This window comes from Ruditapes philippinarum, unplaced genomic scaffold (genome assembly GCF_026571515.1).
Source record: "Ruditapes philippinarum isolate M1 unplaced genomic scaffold, ASM2657151v2 ctg483_1_1_1_1, whole genome shotgun sequence".
In the NCBI taxonomy this organism is placed as follows: domain Eukaryota; kingdom Metazoa; phylum Mollusca; class Bivalvia; order Venerida; family Veneridae; genus Ruditapes; species Ruditapes philippinarum.
In genome coordinates, this window is record NW_026855476.1 from 412,542 (window position 1) to 439,569 (window position 27,028).

Genomic DNA, 27,028 nt, shown 5'->3' on the forward strand with positions numbered 1-27,028 from the left:
GCTCGAGGGTAACTGTTTACGGCGATAACGAGGCTCTGCCGAGTTTCCGTTAGACAGTTACCCGAGAGCTAGATATTCCTGTCTGTACCGATAGCCGGTGTTTGATTCTTTTTCTTGCATATTACAAATTATGATATTACGAAAAGAAAATATTTTCATTTAGCACATTTTTCTTATAGTAGCATTTACAACTTCATTCATAAGGGCACATTGACGTTCTCCTAAGAACGCAATTCATTCATAAAAGTCGCCTGGGAATGACGTCATCAAAACAGGCGACTTGCTTTACATGGGGTGTAAGGCAAGTTTTTCTAGCACCGGTGTAAACAGTAGATCTATAATCCTATCTGATATGCAAGACAAAATACGCAGACCACGCATCTTAGCTACGCCTTCGCCGGTGCATAGAACAAGCGCAAACGGATCTTGTTACAAACAGTCTATATTTATAAGTGACTTTTAAAGCCGACTTACTAAACCTAGTACAATTCATTTGAAATACTGTAGTCCTAATGGACAAAAAGTAATTACAAACACGAAAAGTGGTTATAGATTAAAAATTCTTACTTTTTTCACTGTGTATTCATTAAAAAATTAAAATGGTGAAGTTTAGCATCATAGTATGGATTTCTGTCGTAGCATTTCTAAATAACGGAAATGTAAAACCAGTGGAAAGTGAGGATTCTAATGCAAAAGCCGATGAAAAATACGAAAACGTGCTTCAAGAACTGAAAGCTATCAAACGTGAAGTTGAAAACTATAGAAAGACTTCAACCCGACTTTTACAAGAAAACAAAATTATGAAAAATGAACTTGATAAACTTCACGTAAACGATCAGATTCAAGCGAAAATGATTGCAAACAAGAGGCTTAAGCGATCAAAAAGAGGTAAGTGTTCTTTCTGTTCATTTTTTTAAACAAAATGTCTTAATGGATCAGAAATTCCAAAAATGGTTTACAAAATATAGCGCACCAACTTACACGAGAAAATAAATCTTGCTTATCTTATTTGTGGCATACTTACCGATACGCATGGGCGTATAAGAAGAACAGAATTTCAAAACAATAAAATTTCAAAATAAAATGTAAAATCGAGAATTTGAGAGTAGATCGATCAACAGTTGCGTATGTGCAAATTGATTTTGTCAGTATGCTTATAGGATGTTACCTAATTCGAATACATGTTACTTATTTTGATAATGTGTATACACAATCAATCAAAGGTTATGAGAGAAAGGAGTTAGCACATTGCTGATTCTTGCATATTAACGCGAAGCCATTTTAAGAAACATTCGTTCATCTTATATTCAATAATAGTTTGCTCCCTATGAATCAAATGTTTGCAACGAACCATTTTCCATATCGATTGTCACAAACCGGACTCAACTTTTGTTGTTATCAACATTTTTCTATTTAAAAAAAAGAGTATGCTTACAAAATATATCACTATAGAAAGTTAATTCTATATTGTCTTATTTTGTTGAGTATAGAAATAAATTGCATATTTCTGCAAACAATGCCATTTATTATACGCAGTCTCATCTAAAAACATAAGGAGAACAATGTATATTCTTATAATTAATAGCCATATAAGAAACGTCATGTATTTTTATATTAACATGCTTTTATGTGCGTTAGACATTTAACTATGTAATGGGATAACTTAAATATTAAAAAAGTTGAGTTGAGACAAAAAATATGTTAAAGACAATAATCATTATTCTGTAACATTGATATAATACGCACTTAAAATATTTTTAAGGGATCTAAATGATCGTGTGGTACTAAATTTCAGTTGTGTGAATGCTAGCATACTAAAACTTTTAAGCTGTTGTGCTTGTGTTATCTTCATACAAATCATTTTAAAGCGATAATTTCCTTGATTATATCTCAAGTTAAGTTATGATGCAACAAAAGAAAAAACAAACAAAGAAAAAATGTTAACAAAGGAAATAAAACCCATCTTGATTACAATAGAAACACCTGGCTATGTTCTAGTTTTCCTACAGTAAATACATGTTGAACTATTTAAAACAGTGTAAACGTTCGACTTCATGCAATATCTTACATTAAACACTTGCATGAGTTTATTTTTATGACAATAATATAAGCATTTATATAAACATAATAATAATTTTAAACAACATAATAATTTAATTACAAATAAATGATATCGCTTAGATATCTCCTAAATCCCTAGTTACATCGACCCTTCGGACCAAAGACATGACCTCGGCGTATACTCATAACGGCGTATAACAAGCTGAGGTACTCGGCCTTAAAAGATATATTTTTTCATAATAATTAAAATATGTTGTAATAAAAACATTAACATATAAAAAGTGAAGTCAGAAAATTCAGAAATACGTTCGTGACAGTAACGCATCAAAGACGCTGATTACACAAGTTACATTTAATGTTGAGAGAATTAATTTCATAACAAATACAAATTCAATTTAATGTTAAATGTTAGAAATGAAAAATTATATCATGACACGCGTAACTAGAATGTTAGAAATTTTACATTATCTAAAATAGAGGCTGGTTTGGTTTTGAGAATCTACATTACCCGTTTGTTCAAAATCAAGTTATTAGAATTGATTTTTCCTTAAACAGTAATGTAGAGGCGGTATTGAAAATGCCATGGTTCGCGAAAATAAAACATTAGGTTACAGAAATACGGTGACTTAGCATAAAAGTTGTCTGATGATCAAGTATTTTTCAAACTATTATTTATACCTAAGATTTTTATTCTATAAATGTATTACATACATTTTAAATCAATAAATTCAATTATTTTTCGGGTCGTACAGATAAATAATTTTTATTTATGCGTGCCATTATTGTATATGTTATTCAAGGTATTTTACATTAACTAAACCAAAACTTCAAATGTACTTGATCGGTCACAAGCACAAAAATCATCATGTCAAGTTTTTCAACTTTTCATTGCACTTTCAACAAATTTATAGCCCTTTTTGACTAAGAAAATGATCTTAGATTTAAACTTGAACAGAATCTTGAAACTTTAGATATCTAGGCAGGGTCACAAGGAGGATAATCAGGTCAAGGTATTTTAACAAAGTTATGCACCTTACTAATTACTTTAATTCACATGTGAAAGCAAATACTTAAAACGTTTACGAATAATTACATGCAAACTCAAAATCCAAAGTTCTTTAACTCTTCACCACATGTTGACAAAGGTTTTCCCTCTTTTAGTTAAAAAGTGTTCTGAAATTTAATTTGCATTTAATTCAATACTTTAGTGTCTCATGAACCAGAACAGATATTTACTTATAATTCTAAGCAAGCTTATCCGAACTTTTTTGTTGCTTTTTAATAAATGTGTCCCCTTTTTACTTTGAAAATATTCTGACATTTATAATTATTTTAATACGAGACCCAAACAGGTCAATTTCACTTAATTATTTTTGCTGTTTCAATCTTTTTTGGGATGAAATAAAATCGATATGATGACCTGACCTGTGTAATGTTGTCATTCTTTTTACCAAAGACAATTTCTTTTTATATGTTTTCTTTTGTTTTTTCCTGAAAAATTTATTCCCCTCTCCACATATCCAATTTAGCTTCTATCGTAGATGTTGGGTGCAGGATTGAATTCGGTGATAGCTCTAGCTGTGTTTGTCTCCTTATGTAATTAAATCTTTAAACGCAGTGATGTTTACCAGATACCACACACTTATCATGTCTAAAAAGAAAGCCTTATTGGCTCGATTTATTATCGATTATGAATACAGTTAAAGGTGCCACTAAAGTGTAATACATTGATAGGACATATCATTATTATACATCCTAGACACAAGTGAATTCACCTCCCACTTTTTGTGTCATCCTGGATAATATGCGTACATGTTCTGGTACATCTTTCATTTTATTAATATCTTGTATCTTATTTGATAAACGTATTTATCTTTTATAAAAAGTCTTTCAAAATGATTATTATTTTATGGTGATTTAGTTTGTCTTCTTATCACTAAGGTTTTATCTTAATTAGTTTTTTATTATTCTTTTTATTTGTTGTTGTTTCACCCATGGCAATAATCATGTGATATTGTTACTCGTTTTGTACCATGTAATGTTTATATAATGAAATAAATCATTATTATAAGTACATTATATAAATATGTGCTTCTTTCGAGCCTGAATATATTAATAAAATTTATTCTGATAGCATGACATTTGATGCTTAACCTTGATGCTTTGATTACTAAATTAAAATGCATCAACACCTGAATTTGATGCACATGCTATTTATTTTGAAAATATCAAGGCTTTGTTTCTGATACATCCTTGTTCCCCGATTTTGCTTTACACTTAATACCCCGTTCCGTTATGAAACAAGTTCCCCAGTTCGTTCACTGTTTATAGTTTATTAAAACAGTACACACTTGATCCTCGATTTGCTCTTAAACTAAATCCCTCGTATCGTTGTTTCGTAGTATTCGGCCGATTGTTTCAAAAAGGCCTCATTGTTGATAATCAAGATAAGATGTTAGATACCCATTGTATTGGAAAAAATGAACTATTGTGTTTCCAGATCTTGATGTTAACTTTTGGAATGTTTTGGTAAATATAAAAAGACAGTGCAAAAGGAAAAAATAAATATTTAAATATATTTCTTGTTTTAGATGAATCAACCTGCGCTTTTGGTCAAAATCAATCTCCGGTTGCATTCACTGCCTATTTGGACCATCACAAGACCAATCTTGGTGTCGACCAGGCGATTGTCTACAACAAAGTTCTTCTGAATAAGGGCGCGGCGTATAATGTATACAACGGTATGTTTACAGCTCCAAAATCTGGTATTTACATATTTTCATGGTCTAGTGCTGCTAGACAAACCGGGGCAATATTTGATATTTGGATAAACCTAGTTGTCAACGCATCAACACAGACAACAGCTGTTGCTGAAAGCCGACTAAGGGGCCATGATCATCAAGGTAGCAGTACTGTCATCATTCATGTTAACAAGGGTGACGTTGTATGGACAAAACGACTATCCAGCGGCGGTGCGGAGATTCATTCCGAGCCTGAAAGACGGGTTAGCAGTTTTACAGGGGCTTTGCTCTTTGCAGAAGATTAACTAAGAAATTGGTAAACGTACGATTACCATCCTACTGTTGTTTGCATAACCATATGCACATTGAGTTATTTTTTTTATTAGCTTTCAATGGAGACAAGAACGATCTTTCTAATGGACAGACATTTTTGGTTTCTCTGTAAAAATATTTGTCAGTCAAATAAAACAACAATAATTATCAATAGATCGATAAATTTATTCAAGCATGTATAATATTTTACGGAAAATATAAGTACAAAAACAACAGTTATTTTCAATGCAGCAGTTAAATTATTTGGTATTTTATAAAACATACTTATAAGAATAACATACATATGTACAAATTTGTTACAACTAATGGTATAGTGGTTCTAATATCTACACATAAAAGGGAAGTATAGTGCGCTGTAGGAGCACTGACGTCGACAAAAACAATTTGTTAAACAAACATATTTCAACATATACAACCTTTTAATTCATTCTTAACAGTTGTCAATCAAAATAGGCAAACAAATATCATGCATTATTTCGTCCCCAATTTCTTTTGCAAGAGGTAGTCTGGGACTTGCAGTAAGCTCATTTTATTATAAGTCGAACTTTTGTAATTCATACATTCACTGTGTTTTAAGTTATACATTCTTTTATCAAACGTTCATGGAAGCGTAACATCGTTCTATACGGGCTTGCCAATTATCGCACATCTGGACTTTTGTCTTAATACTAAGCCTAGCATTTTAACTTATTTAAACCTGTAATATCAGATGATATAATTAAATTCACATGTTGGGACTAGGTATTCCGAACTGTATCTGTATCATACCATATCATATCTACATATTATCAAGAACTACGAATCTTTAATGACTATCTATTGAATTGAACACAATCGAACTTAAATCATTTATTATAGTTGTAATATTGATTGGGCATAGCATTTTTTTCTTTCATTTAAAATAAACTTTTAGAAAGTTTTAGAATTTAAATGTAATGGTATAGTTTTTGCCTAGTACAAAAATATGTTGTTCATTTTCAAAATATTATCTTGAATGACATGAAATGTGCGTGATGTTTACGCATTTACATTTATACATTACACATTGTACATCGTTTTCCATTCACACAAAACTTATTGTCCTTCAAACGTGTTTTATGTGCGTACAATATACCTCAAAATGTCATGAAAGAAATGTCGCCAACATCTTGAAAGTTTAGGATACAATCCTGTTAAACATGGAAGAGATGTTTTTGTCTTACAACATGACCGAGATGTTCTTGTCTTAAAAAAGAACAAACTGCATAAAGATGAATAATTAAAAATCCGATGGCTTGGTCATGTTGATGAAATGACCTTGAACATTTATAATAATATACAGTATGGTATTATGTGCACACATATTGATGCAATCTTTATAGTGATGTCTTTAAAAAAATCTGAGCATGTTAAGCATTTCCACACTTCAGAAAACAAGTTTGTTTCTTTGTTTCATTTTACGCCTTTTCCCCAACAGTATTTCAGTAATATAGGCGGGTAGTTTCCTAACCATCGTTCCTGGAGAGTTACACCAGTACTAGTCAACCTTCCTCCGCGCTAAACTACCAAAGCATCTCCCGGGGATCGAACCCACGCCAGAGAGGTAACTGGATTAGAAGTCATCGACTCTAACCCTAACCACGGAGGCAGTCTAGAAAATAAGATTTAAAAGCCAAATTATATTCAGAATAAACGTTAAGTATGTGAATGGTTGTTAGTCCCTTGCCTATGTTTAATGATATATAATGACCTGTACATATTGGGCTAGTTTCTTGCAGCGTAGAGCAATGACACAAGAAACTTATTGATATTAAGTAATATAACAAAAAAGACAAAATGCAATGCCAATTGCTAATATTGCAAGTCGTATATAGGAACGCGGTTAAAATATTTTTATTAAAAATTACAACAACAATCATTGTGGTCGGTTTGTATAAATATTTCCAGTGCGTATACTGTAGCTGGAAGACTATTCGATAAAACAAATAAAAACTTAACAACATTAACTATATGCAACAACAAATCAATTCACATCTCATATATATTACAACGATTCGCGATTACATTGTAGAAGTATTTTCACCATTACTTTGGTTCATAACTGTCACAACATAAAACTTTAGCCACCATTTCAAATGGTTCTATGTTAATTTACTTAAAACTTTGTAGAACGACTAGTAAAACCATGTAAAGGCTTGTCTTCGATTAATTGTAGAAAGTATTTTGCAGGAAACACACATGTAACCAGACCGTTTAAACATGTCAAATCATTTGTTATGGTAGCCCAAGGACATGTAGTTCTGTTCTCTAATTGCAACCGGACTCGAACTGGTGAATGAAATAAAAGTAAATTTGAATCCACTGCTTTTATAATCTAATTTTTGCACGTACAACATTGAGCGATTAATCTGAATGATTTTTGAAACTATAAATGAGTAGTTTCTTCATCGCTGTCATGATGCGGCACCAGGTGGCGTTCTTCGGTCTCTTCCGGTGGTGGAGGCGGAAGCTCATCTTCTTCGTCTGCTGCAGCACGTGGAATCGGAACAGCAACCACAGCTTCTTCCGGTATAGAGTCTATTCTATCCCGCGATGTCTCTCGCGATTTTAAAAGATCATAAGATTCAACAGGACCTGTACTTCCGGCTGAATCTGTATCGGATTCTTCGTCAGATTCCGAGATTATATGAGATTTTGAAGAGGCACGTGATGCCCTTGAAGATTTATCGTCCGGTAAGCCTTCTAGAATTTGTAACAATGATAAAGAACCCCTCTTTTCCTTATAATATTCAGAATCGTCAGAAACAGACATCATATTACCAGTTTCTGGTTGACGTGCGTTAAACACACCGTCATTACTAGAATTAGATGGTGGCACTAATGGTTCTCGGTCACCCAGTTCGTTTTCATCAGCGCTATGGTGGATTCCAAATATAAATCGTCTGTGCTTTTCCTGCCAACGCTTTTGTTTCAATTTTTCAACTTTGCGTTTCTTTTCTGCTTCCTGGAAAATGCGCATTAAAAGGGTGAATATTTAATCAGGTAAGTTTAACATAAACAAGAAATCAGATGTTTAGAAAGACTGGTTCCTCAATATAACTCATAGAAATGTCCAGACTACCAATAATATATATATATTGAAAGTACTAACACATTTTTCCCTTATATATTTAAAACAATAAGGATTTATTCCTTCATTCATTATACTTAAGAAACCGCATGCATATCTTTAAAATATCGAAATCAAATTTTAACTTACATCTTCACGTTGCTTCTGTGCAATTGAAGTCACCTGATGTAAAAGGTCATCTATTTTTGACTCAGTAGAATCAATGTCAATTGACGACAAACAAAGGGCACGATTCATCGGAAAGAAGTCATAGTTTTCTTGCTCAAGCTAAAAATAATAAGAGATAATAATAAATATTAGCAAACTTCGACATATAAAACTCGTTTCCTTAATATGACAACAACTGCGTGTTTTATATTACTATCAAAAAATCAAATTATGCAGCGTTTGATAACTCTATCGACCCATAACTCAATATTCTAGCTCACCTATCTAGATGAGTTCAACGGAAAGAAAAATGTTTAATTTAAATATATTGACCAACTTAAATTTATCATTAAAACTTTATGGCACAAGCCTCTATTACCTGGCCGATTTAATTGTTTAGATACTGAAATCCCCAAAAAACTCAACTTAGAGTTCCCAATTCAAATCAGGTAAAGTCCATGAAATAAAGTCAGCCAGAAGAGGGTCAAAAACTGAATAGATCGGATAGACTACTCACCAGTTTGCTAACAAAGAGCTCTATTGCAGTATAATCGCTGGTTTTCATGTCATTGAGGTGTATAAAGAAGAAGACATAAGACCACATGTTGTGCTCATTTCTCACATGGAAGTCAAATCCCTACAAGGAAATAAAAACATGGCACATAAAACATGGCACATAAAAGCGTTTTTACATGAAATGGAGTTATGCTATGTCCAATGTATTCTATAATATTCTTTAAAAATGTACAGAGAAACCTATATGCCAAGTGTAAGAAATCTCGAACGAAACATTGAACAAATGATTTAATCTCATAATGTTAGAACGTTTCTTAAAGCATTGTCGTCACTATGTGCAAGTAATTATATGAACATTAATATTGCAATTAAATTACCTTTCCGTGATGTTCAAAGTCATAGCTGTTTCTGCTACAAATAAAGCACGTGTCTTTCATATCTGACTCAGCTCGCCACTAGAATAGAAAATAAAAATATTCAACATTATTATAGTTTGTATCCTTTTAAAACAACAACAACAAAACAAAGTCGTTTCTACATTTCAAATAAGACCTTTACTTATGTCTGATTAAAACTACACTTCAATTTAAGACAGGAAAGCATTATGTGAAGAATGTAAAACAGACTTAAAAGACTTTGCCAATAAGTTTGTATTTAAGTGTGCTCCATACGCCAGGGGCACATCACGATCAGTGTCTACAATATTTAAAGTTAGAATATAGTGCGTACACTTAAACCCTAAACCTGTTGTAACTGAAAGGAATACGTCTTCGTCATTATTATAGAGCTAGTCCAGTCTGTAAATTCATACAGAGTTACCAGGCTCTTTACTTGTAACTCAATATTTGTATTTTGGTTATGAAGTCACCCTAGTTACAAATTCAAAGCAGGCTAATTAATTACAAAAATTCGACAGGTCCAGACTTTAGCTGCGATACACTGCCCAACATTTCAAAAGTAAGATTCGGATTAGACAAAATTACCTTCAAGTCTCTGAGTTCGGAGAAGGTATCTACTATAATACCAAAGATGATGTTCAAGCCAATGGTAGTGATGAATATGAAGAAAGACACATGATATAACACTATAGGCCAGAATGTTGCAAATGTTCGCTCCGATTCTCCTTGTTTCACTTGCTGTAATGTAAAACAACAATAGATTACTGAATGACATTTATCTGTAAATCTAATACAATACTCGACACTTTCATGTATTGAATAGAACATGAATTTACTAACCTCTAAACATTACTTGTTAAAAATGAACCTGATAATTAAGAAATATTTTATATTGTATATTAGCATTTACTAATGCAGAAGAAAAATAAACAAGTTGATTTGAAGCTTAACAAATTGAATAATTTGTGCCTTATTTATATCTTTGAAACATTGCCTCTATCAACGAAATGTTTCTGCAATTTATTGTTCATATTCATTTGGAAATCAAAGTAAATCAATATAGTAAATTTACCGATACGAGACACACACAAGCGTCACAAAAATACAAAACAGGTATATAATGACTATTAAAAGTATATATGAGCCGCGTCACGACAAAACCAACGTAATGCATCCGCGCAGTCTGATCAGGATCCATGCTGTTCGCTTACCAACTCTAAAACAAGTAAAGAAACTGATAGCGAACAGCATGGATCCTGATCAGACTGCGCGGATGCGCAGGCTGTTCTGCATCCATGCTGGTCGCAAACGCATTACGTTGGTTTTGTCGTGACGCGGCTCATATATATATATTTCTTGCTCTAAACTCTTACCTCAAACATGTCACCAATGAGACCATATCTAATGACTGTTACCGTACACTGCCAAAGTGTTGAACAATACAGATAATCACCCGGTGCAAAGTAGGCTCGTAGCAAGGAGAACCCAACGAGAGAGTATATATAAATAACGATGAAGCCTAGAATAGCTACCCATAGCAGTGACACACCTGACGACAAAAAAGATATATAATTTTAGATTTGAATAGTAAGGTTACAAAAAATACAAAAATGGTTAATTTGTTAACTGGCTTAATAGTAGTATTTTTTCTACAATATACATACATTTAAAAATATATTTTCTGTAAAGGTGTCACGTCGAAACAATAATTAATATCGGGGAATTACACTCGAAAAGTAAAATATTAATCAAAAGAGAAAAAATATCATTAATTATTAATTTCTAAATATATCACATACAAGTTTTTAAACACTAGTAAGCAAAGAACCTAACGGCAATACAGATATACTATAACGTTCTGATAAGACTGTAAATACAAATCATTTATATTATAAAACCAAATGTATTACCATTTTGTGTGACTGCCTTTATGACACCGCTTAGCAGTTGATTATTATTTACAATGTTAAGGAGATGGAATGCAAAGAAATAGCCATGAAATTGTGTCCCTGCAGCAGACATGGCAAGAAGAAGCTGAAAAGAAAAATGAATTAAAATGTCAGTTACGGAAAATTAACGGATGGTATAAAGCATTAAGTAACATAACGCAGGCACTTAACATACGTACCATTTTATACGGATTGACACGGAAATTCAAAGTAATTCATTATGTATTCGATTTTCACTATTCCTTGCAATTAAACTTTCATCACCAATCAATAAAATGGATTGCCATATTTTACAATAATGGAAACTGTCTAAAGACTAATTTTTCGTGAGTAAATTTCTTAAAGTATCTTAAAGAAGTTTAATGTGGCGCTATTCGATTCGTGTTTCATTAGAGCACAAACAAGTGTCATTACAAATCTAGGTAATGTTAAAAAGTCATAACAAAGATAATGCATATATATACATGTATATATTTACAATATAGTAAAATGTTGTGAAACTAAAGAATTTGACATCAAGTTTAGATGGCTTGTCCTCGGAGCTCCTTTTCCCAACCGTTTCTCCCTTGTCTTTGTTCTTATTACAGCACTGACTACAACAGGAAAAATGATAATAAAATGATGGATCAAAACTACTTTTACAATAAATTTCTAAAACTAAACTCATATTTTGTTTGCCAGCTTAGTCAATAATAAAAAACTAAGATATAAACAGAAAATACGTTTGAAAGTAATTTATTTATTTAAGGTCACACTGTTTTAGCAATTTGTACAAATCACTTCCCCGTTTGCCTCATGGAACTAACCATGACTGATTTCATTTAAGGAAATATGATTGAGACGAAGTTGGACTCGAACTCCAATACACATGAGAGGGAGGCAAATTAACTATTACGAAGCTCAATTTGTTCTTTTAAGTAACTTTGATGAGTACGTCAAATGCACCGGACTTATAAATTCAGTGTATGGCGCTATTATCTATAAGTCACATGTATGATAAGTAACTAAGTTAAGAAACTGCATTTGAATTATTACATAAAATATGTAATGTCAATTTAAGATTACGAGCATAATGTTATTTAAGACTACAAAATAAACAAAATGTGAAAATGAAATGATGACAATCCACATGAAATTGTCCCTAGATCTTTGTATTAACTTGATTTGCACAATCATATCTGTTTAGACATCAAATAAGCTTCCCTGATCAGGACGAGTGCAATTATTTTGCCTTAAAGAAGTACATTTTGTTTGTTTGTTTGTTTGTTTGTTACAAAATTTCTTACCGGAAAGGGTCAGCCAATTCTGAACACGTGGGAAATCGTGGATGATTGGATAAAAAGTAACTGATGATTACAAACAACGAGAAAAGATTGTGTACACCACTTAGAATATACATGGTTATAGTATATTCATGTTCTGGTATGCGTCCGATTGAAGGCTGTGGACTGAAACAGAAAGAGTTTTTAGATTATCTAAAGCTTTAACTTCTATTAGAAATAATCTAATTGATTTACAAACAACAAAATATTTACTTTTCAACATGTTTGTTTCCCTCATGTTTCAACTTCTCATTATGTCTTTTTTATTTATCATATCGTCTCTTTACAGATGCTCAATAAAGCGAAACATGCTTTGATAAACAGAGTTGGTTTATGAATAGTTTTACCATTTCTCTAATAGTGGCATATATATCACATTATCTTGCATTTTATAACATTAAAAAAACAAAAACGAAGCCTTGAATTTAAAAGAAACAAAGCTTGAATTTTCATGCTTAAATCTTTGGATGGAAAATGCAATTCTCACACAACTAAGAAACACATAACTCACTCTTTCAACAATGCAAAGTTAAACGTATCGTTTGTTGTATTTCCAGCATTCTGTATACGCTCATAATCCTCGAGACTTGCCTTAGCATTCCATGTAAGCAACATAAGTATATTTATTGCAAAACTGAGAAACGTCACCAGATGATTCCATAGAAGCCTGCAAAAACACACATTCTATTAAAATTATATAGGTAATGCCACAAATTGGACCTGAAATGTCTTATGTTAATCGTCTGTTATTATTTGTGCGTCAGATCTATAATAATATCAAGTTTATAAAAAATATAACAACGTCTTCAGTTGCATTTGAACTAAATATATGTAACATATTTCATTTAGTTGAAACAAGCTTCTTTGTTGTTGGGATTTATTATAAGAGTTATTGTTAAGAACCCCACAAAACGGTTCAACGTATAATGATAAATGTAATCTGAAGTGATAGCCATGTACATACCAGCCCTTGGTAAACATGATTGCAATAGGGTTAAACAGTATCTTTCTCTGGTATGAGATATCTTGCATAATATCCCGGGTCCAGTCCATTAGATCTCGTATCTTGTTGCTAGGAGACGTTCTGTCAACATTCCACTTCAATTTCTCCTTCACCTCTTCTCTTATAAGTATCTGTTCAGAAATTACCACAACATTAAACTTTTTAAACTTTTTAAAAGAAAATACGTTGGAACATAAAAATCTTCTAAAAGGAGTATCAATAAACTCATTTGATCAAAGCAACATTTGTAAGAAAATATATAAAAATATGAGGACAGTATGTACAACCACATGAGATGAACTCATCTAGAAACTGTAGGTGTATGAGCAAATAAAATTGACAAGAAAAGTCACGTGTTCTTGAAAAAACTGTCTTTACAATGCATATTTTTAATCGTTTTTTTTTTCATTTAGAAGGAATCATAATGACTGTTTGTAACACCTTGTTTTTGATCCTGAAGTTTATTTTCTGTAGCACATCGTCTTTCACAATCTCGACTGACGTACTGTTTTTCTTATAATAATCATAAGCTTTCGTCTGTTCTGGTGTTATCGACAAACCTATACAAAAAATATTAATATTATAAATGTATTTGCAGTTGCGTTAAATAATTCAAATTTTCTGGTTAACGTTAAGAAAAATAACATGACATGGAATGTTTAATAACAAATGAAATAGACACTGCTATCACTTAACATATAATTAACTTAATTGCTAAACTTGTTGATAATGAGAAATCAAAGGAGAATTCATATGTAATTTGTAAATAAATGTAAAAACTAACGTGTAAACATTTTGGTGGGTTCTTTTTTTCTTTCTTTCTTTATTTCCTTTTCCATATTTGTTGATAGATCTATCATTAAAATATATAGTTAACAATTTCTTAAAAAAAGAGAAAGTTAAAATGTATAACGTGTTAAAGTAAATAGGATAAACATAGTTTACTTACGTTCCACCAACTGTGGATCTATGTCATGCATGCGTGCAAGAATCAAGTAGAATTTGAAACCTACAGCCGTGAGGTTCTCCTTTAGAACATTCTTTTGTGGTCCTTTCTGGAATATTATATTTAGTATTTCTAATTATACGTGTATCAGTAATTTGAATGCAGTACATTTTGCCACAAGATCAAATTTATGTTAATATCCTGTTACTTTTGTCAAAGACCAAGTCAAACTGATGTTCTTGATAGACAAAATAAGTTGTCGCATTTCTTTCACTTTGAGTAACTGATAATTCTCGGACTACGCTTAATCCAGTTTTATTTTCAGACATTTGAAATATAATATCTAATCATATATTAACATGTTTGTTTCTACTACAGTACTACTGACTCAATTTTTATCTACTGACTGGTTATACGGAATTCTTTAAGTAAACACATTAATCTATACACTTACAACAACTCCTTTCATCAAACTACCACCGAGTGAAGCGATTGATTTCGCCGACTGCATATAGCCAGCTTCTGACTTAACGATGTCCTCAAGTTTTGGCTTCTCCGATTGATGCATCTCATAACATTGTGCCATACAGCGATACAGAGCTTCCTTATCTAACGTGTCTTTTACCTCCTAAGCATTTTGAAATTATACATGTTATGAGTGCGACTACAATATATTTATAGATGACTTCGTGATAATTAACTCAAACTTGTGGTGTTTAATTCTTTAAATACTGCTTAAAACATTTACAAATGTTTCATTTTACATTATCTCTCACAATCAGACTCAAGTCAGTATGTGACTTTCGTGTACTCATTTCTGCTTTCATATTTTTCAAGAGATCACAAGGTTCCAGAAATTTTATAAGATTTCATTAAACTTAAATTATTGATTGGTATGTGCTTTTGATAATTATAATTACCTTTTTTCGTAATAATAGAAAATGAACTGCATTCCAATAAATAAATAAAATGAATCTATATAATCATTACCCTTTAGCAAATCATCTTTAAACTGTATTAAACAAATTTGCTAAATTACCTTAGCAACTTGTGAGGCTGAAGGCCCGTTTTCTTCGATCAATGACAATATCAGTGATGAAATAGACTCTCTCAAATCAAGTACCTGTAAAAAGATGTGGTGTAATTCTAAAGTTGTATTGCTTAATTTTCTTCACTTACAAACGTTTACAACTTGTGCCTATGCATGAAGGGTCACTTTAGGTCTTCCTCCTTAAGGAAAGCTGTAAAAGTCGCCATATGACCCCCAAGTGTTGGTATGACATAATCTCTACCCCCTAAAGAACCACAACACTTCATCACAACAAACGATGATAACATCACTCTATATTTGCCAATGTTGCAACGGCATGAAAAGAAAATCAGAAAACATGAACTACTTTTATGAATACTTAGTACCTCTATTGCAAAACAAGTTCAAGCTTTACAAAAGAAAATATATGTAAATGCGAGTAAGAAATGGCTGACAAATCAGAAAGTTAGATTATGATGGTTAGGATACCTTCTCAGGAGAGCAGTCTGCAATCTCACCAGCCCTGAGAATAAAATTTATGTAGTCGATGGCTTTCTTGTTATAAATCACTTCTCTGTTCTCTTGATTGCCCTGCATAGACGAATACATTTCTTATCATCTGTACAATATTCTATGCAATTTATCATTACATTGTATCTAATTTACTATTTTACCGAGCTGAAATATATGCTGCATTACATACTCATTTGGCTCGGTGATTGTTTATTGCTTTATTAATTATATTAATAATTAATGTCCAAGAGTTACTAAAGTTAAATCTCTAATTTCCAATAGTTTTATTTGTACAAATTTAATAAAAGTGATTCAACAAACATTTCAAAGGCAATTCGGGACAAAACTCCACGTTTCATTTAATAAACCATTGCTACACATTCAATGTATCTTTTAAAGTCAACTCTTACCGAGCAAAATTCGTTGAGTGTACTAAATAGTTGAATGACAAGATCGACTGTCCTTTTGTTGATACTGGAGTAAACAACATTCAAAAACTGTGCAGTCTCGCCAATGATGTTCAGTGATTTGACATTGTCAGGCTGTTCCCGAAGATAGTTCTTTAAAACAGAAAGCAGTGTATATGAATGAACATACACATTTGATAAACATATATAAAACGATTAGATAAACCACTTATTTGTTGCACATTGTTCAAAGATGTTTTCATAAGTGCAAGTTATTATAATAATGTCTAGGTTCTTTATTTATACAAAGGTTTAATAATTTCCAAATAAGGATTTAAATATCAGACTGAGTAATATCAAATTTTCTTGAACTTTGTTTTGTCAATTACCTTAATAATAAAGTAAGTCTAGGCATATAGTATAGGCAGTCAAATTCGTTTTAATGTTATAAAAAACATATGGTGGGACAAAAAGAGAATGTGAATTTTCAGATATGAGTAAAACACAATACATTAATAAATGAATTCATATCACGTTTTTTGAAAATGTTAAACACCAGGATTTCAACAAACCTGTAGACCAACATGCTGACCATCACATATCCTGGCAAGAACTTTTAGTACCAGTTCAATACAACCATCATCCTTATATTCCAACATATCTGCTACACTCTCGTCCATATCAGTAAACATCTGCTCAGCACTATCCTCCTCCTCCTCCTTAATAAAATATTATCAGCCATTATCATTCTGATTTATTGAATATAAATAGTTTATCAATTCTTAAATTTGTCCTACACGTTTATAGTTAATATTGTGAAAGAAGAAAACTTTTTCATTACAAAATAAAAACCAATACTTTATTAAGTACAACATATATAAAGCTATATTTATATTTGCAACAAAACCTTTACGTATATATTATCATTTTAGTGAAAATACCTCATCATGATAACGCACATTGTATATAAGTGTGTAAAACAGATTATAGTTGTAGACTAGTTAATACGGTTATAGAATATTTCTTATTTAGTTTTAAGTAAATAATTACATCAATAAGAATGTCCATCATTTCTATTCCGCCGGTGTCAGGTTTATACTCCACATTTATCTTTTCAATCATTTTGTCTGGTGTTGCCGGTTGGAGCAAATTCTCATTGCTACGGTCACTTATATAGTCCTTCGATAGACCATTAGTCATAGGCGGTGGCTTTGCTTTTTTCTTTTCTGAATTCTTTCTTTTCTTCGACTTCCTTCGTTGTTTCTCTGTTAATGGTTCTCTAGCTCTACTCAAAGCCCTCTGCAAGTTTAGAAAGATCAGAAGTAGGTGGGTCACATCCTAATTTTTCTGATAACCTTTTTAAATTTCATCTGATTAGTTTGCTAAAACACTTATCTTTTTACTTTCTTTTTAAACAAAATATGAAAGTGGTCAAAATAAATTAATTACGTACTTTGTGTGTTTTATAAAATTATTGTCAATCAAGGCATCTATTAGGAACTCTGAGAGAAGTGAATAGCTTGCTTAATTAAAACAACATTTCATAAGACATTAACAAGAGCACCGCTAGGCGGAGCATTACATGCCCGAAAGTGGTTTTTTTGTGTAAGGATGAAGCATTTGTAAGACATTACATAAATTAAATAAAGTATTACCTCCTTCAAATAGCAATCCTCCTATAAAGTTTGAATATTGTGGGCCAAATGGAACTTAAGTTATGCTCTGGAAACTGTTTACAGTTTTGAGGTAATAGTGACCTTGACCTTTGACCTTGTGACCCCAAAATCAATAGGGGTATTCTACCCAATATGGACAATCATCCAATGAAGTTTGAATATTGTGGGCCAAATAGACCTTAAGTTATGCTCCGGAAACTGTTTTCAGTTTTAAGTAATAGTGACCTTGCCCTTTGACCTTGTGACCCCAAAATCAATAGGGGTCTTTTAGCCAATATGGACAATCATCCTATGAAGTTTGAATATTGTGGGCTAAATGGAACTTGAGTTATGTTCCAGAAACTGTTTTCAGTTTTGAGGTAATAGTGACCATGACCTTTAACCTTGTGACACCAAAATCAATAGGGGTCTTCTACTCAATATGGACAATCATCCTATGAAGTTTGAATATTGTGGGCCAAATGGAACTTAAGTTATGCTCAGGAAACTGTTTTCAGTTTTAAAGTAATAATGACCTTAACCTTTGACTTTGTGACCCCAAAATCAATAGGGGTCTTCTACCCAATATGAACAATCATCCTATGAAGTTTGAACACTGTGGGCCAAATGGAACTTAAGTTATGCTGTGGGAACTGTTTTCAGTTTTGAGGTAATAGTGACCTTGACCTTTGACTTTGTGACCCCAAAATCAAAAGGGGTCTTCTACCCAATATGAACAATCATCCAATGAAGTTTGAACACTGTGGGCCAAACGGAACTTAAGTTATGCTCCGGAAACTGTTTTCAGTTTTAAGGTGATAGTGACCTTGACCTTTGACCTTGTGACTCCAAAATCAATAGGGGTCTTCTACCCAATATGAACAATCATCCTATGAAGTTTGAAAATTGTGGGCCAAACGGAACTTAAGTAATGCTCCGGAAACCAAATTGCTAACGGACGGACGGACGTTCCAACATTTTGGGTCTAGGGGCTATTTTCTTTGTTATTTTCTTTGTTTTCTTAAGGGCTACTAGCCCATAAACCCTTTAATCACGGAATGAACCTATTGTTCTCTTTTGTTCTTTTTACTGTTACATAGCCCCTAAACCCAAAATGTTTGCTCGGACGGACAGACGGACGGACGGACGTTCCAACATTTTGGCTTTAGGGGCTATTTTCTTTGTTATTTTCTTTGTTTTCTTAAGGGCTACTAGCCCCTAAACCCTTTGATCACGGAATGAACCTATTGTTCTCTTTTGTTCTATTTACTGTTATATAGCCCCTAAACCCAAAATGCTCGGACAGACAGACGGACGGACGCAAGGGGGTATAACATAATATGCCCGAAATTCTTTCGGGCATATAAAAAAGACAATATTTGGTGTGCTGCATACAAAGATGTGATATCTGAATATTACGATTGTGTAAAATGAATTGTTCAAGACAGACAGAAAGTTGTGACACATGCAGTTGCGAAAGATCGCCTAAGATCAGAGGAAAGGATGAAGTTTTTCAAGATTTTGATTAATATAATACGTATAAGTACTCTTTGTGTGGTTGTGGATGTAATTATGCATAGTGAAAGTTTTAGTAGTAAATATTAGTGTAATTCATTGGACATTTTTGTTTGTACAATATTATTACTTGTTTGATCACATGTTTAAATATACTATTACTACAATGTCACTTCAGAAGAATATTTATGAAATTATTATCCAACAGCAAAAACAGTGTGGTTATATGTTAAAAATACTCATTCGTTTTTCATGAAATACATTTTTACATGTTTACCTTGTTAAGCCGATTACCCTGCATGAAACAAAATATCTTTATTCTATCAATAATTGTGAAAATTCATTCTTTATTTATAAAAAATAAGCCAACAATATACAAATATAAAATAAATAGTATTGACACAAGACAAATAGTGACAGGCAGAACGTATTAAGTGACAACAGTGACAATAAAAACAGACAAGTTACACAGATATACAGAAGTGAAAAATTATGGATATTTTGAATTTGTTATGTGAACGTTATAATTGCATGGTAGCAATAATCATTTTGTTGTGGAATCAAAAATTATATAGATGTTCTTCTTGAAAGGCGACATCGGAAACCACAACGTCAGAAAGATTGAGGCAACATCTCAAGAAAAAGCTTTAAAGAGAGTCGAGCGTGTTATAAAAAGAGTTTGAAGTTTATTAGTGTGATTTGATACCTTCTTCTTTTTGGTTCTTTTAATCTTGAGGATGCATTTCTATGTCAAATATAATTTAGTGTATATAGATTAAACATTACACTCACACATGAAAAAAGAATGTATAAACATTGGAAAACAAATGAGACATTTAAGAAAATTTTCAATGAAGTTTCTGATGATTTTAGAAAAGATTGTTGCTGATGTGATTTTGTAAATCATGTAAAATGGCCATTATTTTCCCAAAAAAATCTTCTCTAGAAAATCAAAAATCATTAGAATGTTCAAGTATGTAATATTCTAAACAACCATTTCCACGTTAACACGTACATTTTACTAATTCAATAAAAAATTATTCATATACATACATATATAAAAAGGTTTAAATGAATAGCATCTTTACCATGCCATGCATCTTTTCTTTCTTTAATCTTAAATTCATAGTGTTGTATTTTCTGTAAGGCTTTCCGGCCGAGCGTCAAGGACGTTTGAAAACTACCGAAGTTGGCCATAAACTCTCCGCGTCTTGTTTCATGTTGAGCAAGCAGAGCTCTCCTAAAATTACAAAGCGTTTGTTAACTTAGTTCGAAATGTCTCAAAATTATGAACGAAAGAACTTTTTAAAAATATTGGTCTAAGATTGCCTATATATATAGATATGACATTTTACTGGGAACAACTAAATCATTCCAAACCAAGACAAAATTATCTTAAATGTTACTGATGACATTTTGTCAGGTAACTCATTTATCAGAATATTTGTCAAATAAAAACTATCATTGAGACTGTTCCATTTAACATATGTACCTAGAAAATTAAAATCTCTAAACAGGAAAAATAGTTTAAAACTTTTTAACCATGATACCAGATGCAAAGATAAAATAAAAATAAACTAACAAATTATTGTCGTCAAATATGCCGTCTACGGCCTGAAACAAACCTAACTAATCTGTAAAATATTTTTAAACTCAAATACATTTGGAAAAAGAAAAAATCCATGATTTTAAATTAGGGTAAAAATAAAATATGTTAAAAAAATAAAAAACCGGAAACTTTCCCGGACAAAATCAAAACTTTTTAAACAAAAGTAAAAAAAAAATACACTCCCTTTAAATAAAAACAATTTTAAAACAAAAGCCATGTCAAAAAGGGCCATACCCCGGAATTTTGTTTGCTCTTTGGGAAAGAATGTTATGTGGGTAGAGCAGAAAAATTTCCATTTTAAAAAGGTCTTTGGAAAATAAAAAGTGAGGGCCCTATAGTGATTACAAAATTTAAAACCCTAGGGTAAATACTGAGGGCTGAAAAAAAAAAAGGGCAAAAACTGAAAAATAATGCGGGTAGGTTATCTTTTTTTTGGTGGGGCGCATCCCCCCTTTCAGTAAAATCTACCCCTATAAAAGTTTAAGTTGAAAACCTTAAATTTACTTTTTGAGAAAAAATTGGGAATTGAAAAATTATGTTTAAAAAATTTAACAAACGGGGCAATAACCTCAAAAATTTATAAAAGGTTAGAGTTATCATTTTTATGGCAGTGCACACCCTCCTGAGTTAGATCTATGCACCTAGTTGAAGTTTAAATAATGATATTCTCAAAGGCCTTTTGAGTTATTGCTCTGGACAAAAAATTAATTTTTTTGAAAAAATAAAAAAAAGGGCAATAACTTAATTTAATTATGCAGGGTAGAGTTATCGCTCTTCGTGCACTGCAACCACTCTTCCTTAATGAGATCCATCCACCTATGAAAGTTTCCAAGTTGATACCTCAAATACTTTTTGAGATAAGCTACGGACAAAATAGTAATGAAAAAGAACAAAGGGCAATAACTAAAAAATTGTACAGGAAAGAGTTATCAATTTCTTTTGTACAAATCATTCTCCTCAATAAAATCTATCCACCTATGACCATTTCAATGTTGACATCTCAAACACTTTTGAGTTTATGCTCCACTCGGGTGAAAATTTTATGTATGCAAAAATAACAAAGGGCAATAACTCAAAAATTTAATAAAAAGGTAGAGTTATTCAATTTCCTTTGTGCAGTGCACACCTCCTGAGTGAGATCGTATGCAGCTATGAAGTTTCATTTTGATATTCAAAGGCTTTTGAGTTATGCATGGAAAAAATTAATTTTGAAAAATAACAAAGGGCAATAATAAAAAAATAATGCAGGGTAAGTTAAATCATTCTTTAAGCTATGCAACTCCTTTTCAATGGAGATCCATCCACCTTTGAAGTTTTCAAGTTGAATAACCCTAAAATCTTTTTGAGATATAAGCTCTGGACAAAATACGGCATGAAAAAGAACAAAGGGCAAAATAACTAAAAATTGTATAGGGAAGAGTTATCATTCTTGCGCACAACATTCCTCCTTTCAATAAAGATCTATCCACCTATGACATTTCATGTTGATATCTCAAACACCTTTTTGAGTTATGCTCCACTCAGGTGAAAATTAAGTATGAAAAATTAACAAAGGGCAATAACTCAAAAAATTATGAAAGGTAGAGTTATCATTCTTGTGCACTGCACACCTTTCCTGAGTAATGGATTTATGCACCTATGAAGTTTCATGTTGATATCTCTCATAGGCTTTTGGAGTTTTATGCTCTGGAAAAAATCAATTATGAATAATAACAAAAAAGGGCAATAACTAAAAAAAAAAATCATGCAAGGTAGAGTTATCAAAATTCTTTGCACTGCACTCCTCCTCAATGGGGTTTCTATCCCTAGAATTTCAAGTTTGATAACTGAAATACTTTTAGAGATATGCCCCGGACAAAAATGTGGGAGGGAAGGGAGGAAAGGAAGGAGGGAAAGGGTTTCGGACGGAGGGAGGGCGGAGACTTTTTCTATTTTCCCCGCCGTTTTTCGGGGGGGGATAAAAAAACCACTTTACAAAAAAATAATTTTTATTAATGCTAATCCCAAAATTACCTTTCAACTTTAAAAACTTTCAAAAAAAATTTAAAATGAAAAAATTTTAAATTTCTTGATATAGGCAATTATAATTTTTTTAAAAATTTTCAAAAATGAAAATTTTAAATTGTCGTCCAGGATTTAAGGGTAAAAGAAAAAAAATCAACCCAAGGACAAAAAAGCCCAGAACAAATCTATAAAAAAAATAAAAAAAATTGTAAAAAAATAAAAAAAAAGAAAGAAGAAAAAAGGGGGAAAAAAAATGATGTAACAATAGAAAAAGCACTAAAGACAACAAGAATATTAAAATATTAAATAACATTGATTATAAAATATGTGGTTTTCACAGTTTAATAACGTGCATCTTACATGTAACAAATGAAACAAAAAAATAATGTTCAAACATAACATACTGAATCCAATAAAACATTTTCAATGGAAAAATCTTTAAGAGTACGTTAACGTTTTTCCCTGTGTTAAAAGGTTAATTGGCCATTCTAAATTCTGTCTTGAAAAATTATATTCAAGAACTATTGAAAACCTTGAGAGTGTTTGCTTCCCGGGAGCAATGCTAATTTATTCCGCCCTGTTTCATTTACAAGAACAAAATATAACTTCACATTCTTTGAGAGAAAGCCGATTGTTAGAATTTCAAAACATGGTGCCATTAACTAACCTTTACTCTTCGTAGCAAAATTTGCCTTAGTAAATTAAACAAAAAAAATCTACAAAAAAACGTTAAAAAAACAAAGGGTTTGAAAGCCTTCCGGATAAAACCCTGTAAAAAAAATAAATAACATTCAAAAACTAAAAAATTCCCAAAATTGATGAAATCAAAAGCCCCCTTTGAAAATTAAATTTTTAATTTTGTTTGTCCCAAATGTAAGCCTTGGGAGGGCTGAAAAATTAAATTTAAATTTGAAATTTCTAACATACACTAAAAACATACGAAACAGAAATTTCAAAAACACCAATAAATATTTTTTTCCCCAATTGAGGGTATATTCTGTTAATTACAAATTGATGTTTTTTCCCAAGTAATAAAGGTCTCATTGACCTGTTTGATTTTATTTAAAATTGGGGCTTTTTACTAACCACCCAACATGAATATTGTTATTTGGCAAAATTTTTTGGAAAGAAATTCAAAATTTGGGTTAACAAGAACAAAGTTAATCAATATAGCCATTCAATCTAACTTAGCCGACTGTTATATTTACCCAGCATTCCTCATTTGATTTTTTGGATCATGAAAAGTCTATTGATTGAATTTTTATAATGATTAGAAAATATTGCCGAAGAATATAATGTAAGAGATAGAATATAGAAAGAAGCATTGACAACATAATAGCCCTCAATCTTAAACAAACTTTTGAAAATAAGTAAAAGGTTTACAAAAAAGAAATTGTAAGGTATCAAAAGAAAAGTCTATTCTCCATATAAATAATTTCCCTTTCTAATTTTACAAAAAGCAGGAAAGACTATTATTTTATAAAAAAGGCGAGTTATTCAAATTACAAAGAGAGTATCAATAATATGTGTATTATATTTATTTCATATAAACGGATTAGTATAGTATTTCGAAAGCATTCTTCAACTATGATTTTAGTTTGTATAGATATACGTTACATTTTAAAATTAGAAATTACAAAAAGACCCATTATATTGCCCTGTAAGTTTGAAAAAAATGCTAGATGGGAAAAAATAAAATAATAGAAAAATGCGATAGTGATATTTAAAAGTATTAAAAAATTTTAAAAAAAAAATAAAAAAGCTCCCCCAATAGTTTAAAAAATGGGGCTAAAATATTTTAAAAGTCCCCACTTTTTCCAGTATAAACCCAATTTTTAGGCCCCCAAACAGTATAAAAGTTTAAAAAATTTCATTACCCTTTTATGAAAAATTAAAGTAAGTAAATAAAAAGAAATAAAAGACATTGATTTTTGAAAGGTGCAATGAACAATTTATTTTCAATGTTTAACAAAAATAACCATTTTAAAAAAAAAAAAATTTTTTTTTAAACTTTTTAAATTTTAAACCCTTTTATAATAACCTCGCCCCCGCTGACTAAAGACAGAGTATAAGTGAAAAATAAGTGAAAAATTTTTAATGGTTTATTTTGATAGCTTCTAAAAAATTTTCAGACGAAATATTCTTTTGTAATATGAACAAGAATTTTAAACAAGATTACTTACTTTTCTTTTATAGAATTTGTTGACACCCGCATTCATCTTGACAGCCCTGAAAAAACCTCTTCCCCCGTTGAGAAGAAGTAAAACGAGTAACGATTGCTTTTTAAGAATCAAATATGGTAAACCCAAAAGGTATAAAAGGGATGAATAAACTGTCATAATTTAACCTGTAACCTTTAAATTTTTTAAAACTTAAAAAGTAAAACATTGGTAAAAATAATAAATTAACTACAAAACGCCCGCCCTTAAAAAACTCAAAAACTCTTAGTTTTAAAAAAAACCCCAAATTTAAAAGGGCCCCTTTTTAAACTTCCCCCTAAAACGTATATTGATTTTCAAATTCCCAAAAGGGGCACTTTATAATTGGAAAATAAAAAAACCCCCAAAAAAAAAAAAAAAAAATTTTTTTAAATCATCAAAAGGTAAATTTTGTTTACTTTCACTTCTCTGTTTGCGTTAAAACATGATACTGACAAAGCTAGAACTTTTACCGGGTATTTGGGCACTAAAGTCTCCCCCAAATGAGGAAGTAAAATTTTGGGTTAACTACATCATGTTTCATTTATTGATTCCCGTAATTTTTCCCTTTAATTTAAAGTGCAGTTGTCTGTAAAAACATATAAAATTTTAAAATTAAAAAAAAGAGTGGGATCCCCAAAGTTCAGGGTAATTACAATAAGACATTAATTCGATGCGGGATCTTTTAAAGTTTAAACCCTGTATTTTAAAATCACGGCAATAAAACTTAAAAACTAATCGCCTTTCATTTGTTTCCCTTTTTTTAAAAAATGTTTTATTATTTAAACATTAATTTTTTAAATTTTTTCCCTCAACAGGGAGAACTTTTCCAATCATCAAAGGGAGTTTTCCCTTTTTTCCCTTTTGAATTAGAGTTCCCCAGAATCTTAAACATTTTTAAAAGTCCAGTTTTTCTTTAAACTCTTTTATGACGAAAACGGGCAAAAACGGATTTTTCTTTGCCCAATTCTGTTAAAATACAGACAATATTTTTTTGGTTCTTATTGATTAAACCGAATAAAAAGTTATATTAAATTTTATGGCATTTGGGAAAAAAACCCCCCCCGCCCCTGATCAGACCTGCATTTAATTTACAAAAATGGGAATTTTTATTTAAAGTTATTCTGAAATTAAAATTTTCTATTTTTTTAAAATTAAAATCTGACCCCATGTTTAAGATCAGGGGTCAAATTTAAAAAAACTAAACTATTCCAATTTGGTTTTTCCTCCAAATTTGATTAAAAAATTTAAAAGGGTTAACCCAAATTTTTAAAAAATTGGAAAAAATTAAACTAGCAGTTTATGAAAAAATTTTTAAAATAAAATTTACTGATTTCTACAATTTCTGTTAATTTTACAGTTGATCAAAATATTGATCTTGATTTCTAAAATTTATCCGTAATTTTTTTCCGAAAATTTTTTTGTTTTGGGTACTCGTCAATGTTACGGGTTCCTTTTTCAAAACAAGTTCTTTTTAAAGTTTTGTTTTTTGTCGATTTAATTTTAAAACAAAACGACCAATTTATTTTAAAAAAACAAAAGAAAAAAAACAAAATCATTTTATCCTGATTC

The 27,028-nt window shown here is 31.2% G+C and overlaps 2 protein-coding genes across 3 annotated transcripts; one reads left to right on the forward strand and one right to left on the reverse strand.

Annotated features, from left to right (window-relative positions):
- Positions 1-397: 397 nt before the first annotated feature.
- On the forward strand, positions 398-5,350 carry LOC132743488 (complement C1q tumor necrosis factor-related protein 3-like). Its single transcript, XM_060732004.1, has 2 exons — positions 398-888; positions 4,653-5,350. The coding sequence occupies exons 1-2, from the start codon at positions 600-602 to the stop codon at positions 5,105-5,107; spliced, it is 744 nt and encodes a 247-aa protein (XP_060587987.1). The 5' UTR covers positions 398-599; the 3' UTR covers positions 5,108-5,350.
- A 642-nt stretch (positions 5,351-5,992) lies between these two features.
- On the reverse strand, positions 5,993-20,395 carry LOC132743489 (inositol 1,4,5-trisphosphate receptor type 3-like). 2 transcript variants are annotated; one of them, XM_060732006.1, is made up of 20 exons: positions 20,352-20,395; positions 17,526-17,774; positions 17,048-17,194; positions 16,479-16,628; positions 16,045-16,146; positions 15,565-15,648; positions 14,980-15,153; positions 14,529-14,634; positions 14,021-14,139; positions 13,541-13,710; positions 13,088-13,243; positions 12,541-12,702; positions 11,733-11,847; positions 11,216-11,339; positions 10,679-10,854; positions 9,891-10,043; positions 9,285-9,362; positions 8,909-9,028; positions 8,374-8,511; positions 5,993-8,118 (listed from the first exon to the last, which is right to left on the reverse strand). In XM_060732006.1, the coding sequence occupies exons 2-20, from the start codon at positions 17,673-17,675 to the stop codon at positions 7,540-7,542; spliced, it is 3,003 nt and encodes a 1,000-aa protein (XP_060587989.1). In that variant the 5' UTR covers positions 17,676-17,774; positions 20,352-20,395; the 3' UTR covers positions 5,993-7,539. The 2 variants fall into 2 exon arrangements, with proteins under 2 accessions (XP_060587989.1, XP_060587988.1); XM_060732005.1 differs by lacking the exon at positions 20,352-20,395 and adding an exon at positions 19,923-19,961.
- Positions 20,396-27,028: the final 6,633 nt, after the last annotated feature.

What these genes read in the sequence shown, in the direction of transcription:
- LOC132743489 (XM_060732005.1), bottom strand. Translation starts at nt 19,946, where the DNA reads ATGCAGGGTAATCGGCTTAACAAG. An exon ending in GTCAGCATGTTGGTCTACAG is followed by an intron (nt 16,629 to 17,047) that starts GTTTGTTGAAAT and finishes TCTGTTTTAAAG; the next exon opens with AACTATCTTCGGGAACAGCC. An exon ending in ACTTCAGGATCAAAAACAAG is followed by an intron (nt 13,711 to 14,020) that starts GTGTTACAAACA and finishes ATTTCTGAACAG; the next exon opens with ATACTTATAAGAGAAGAGGT.
- LOC132743488 (XM_060732004.1), top strand. Translation starts at nt 600, where the DNA reads ATGGTGAAGTTTAGCATCATAGTATGGATTTCTGTCGTAGCATTTCTA. An exon ending in GCTTAAGCGATCAAAAAGAG is followed by an intron (nt 889 to 4,652) that starts GTAAGTGTTCTT and finishes TTCTTGTTTTAG; the next exon opens with ATGAATCAACCTGCGCTTTT.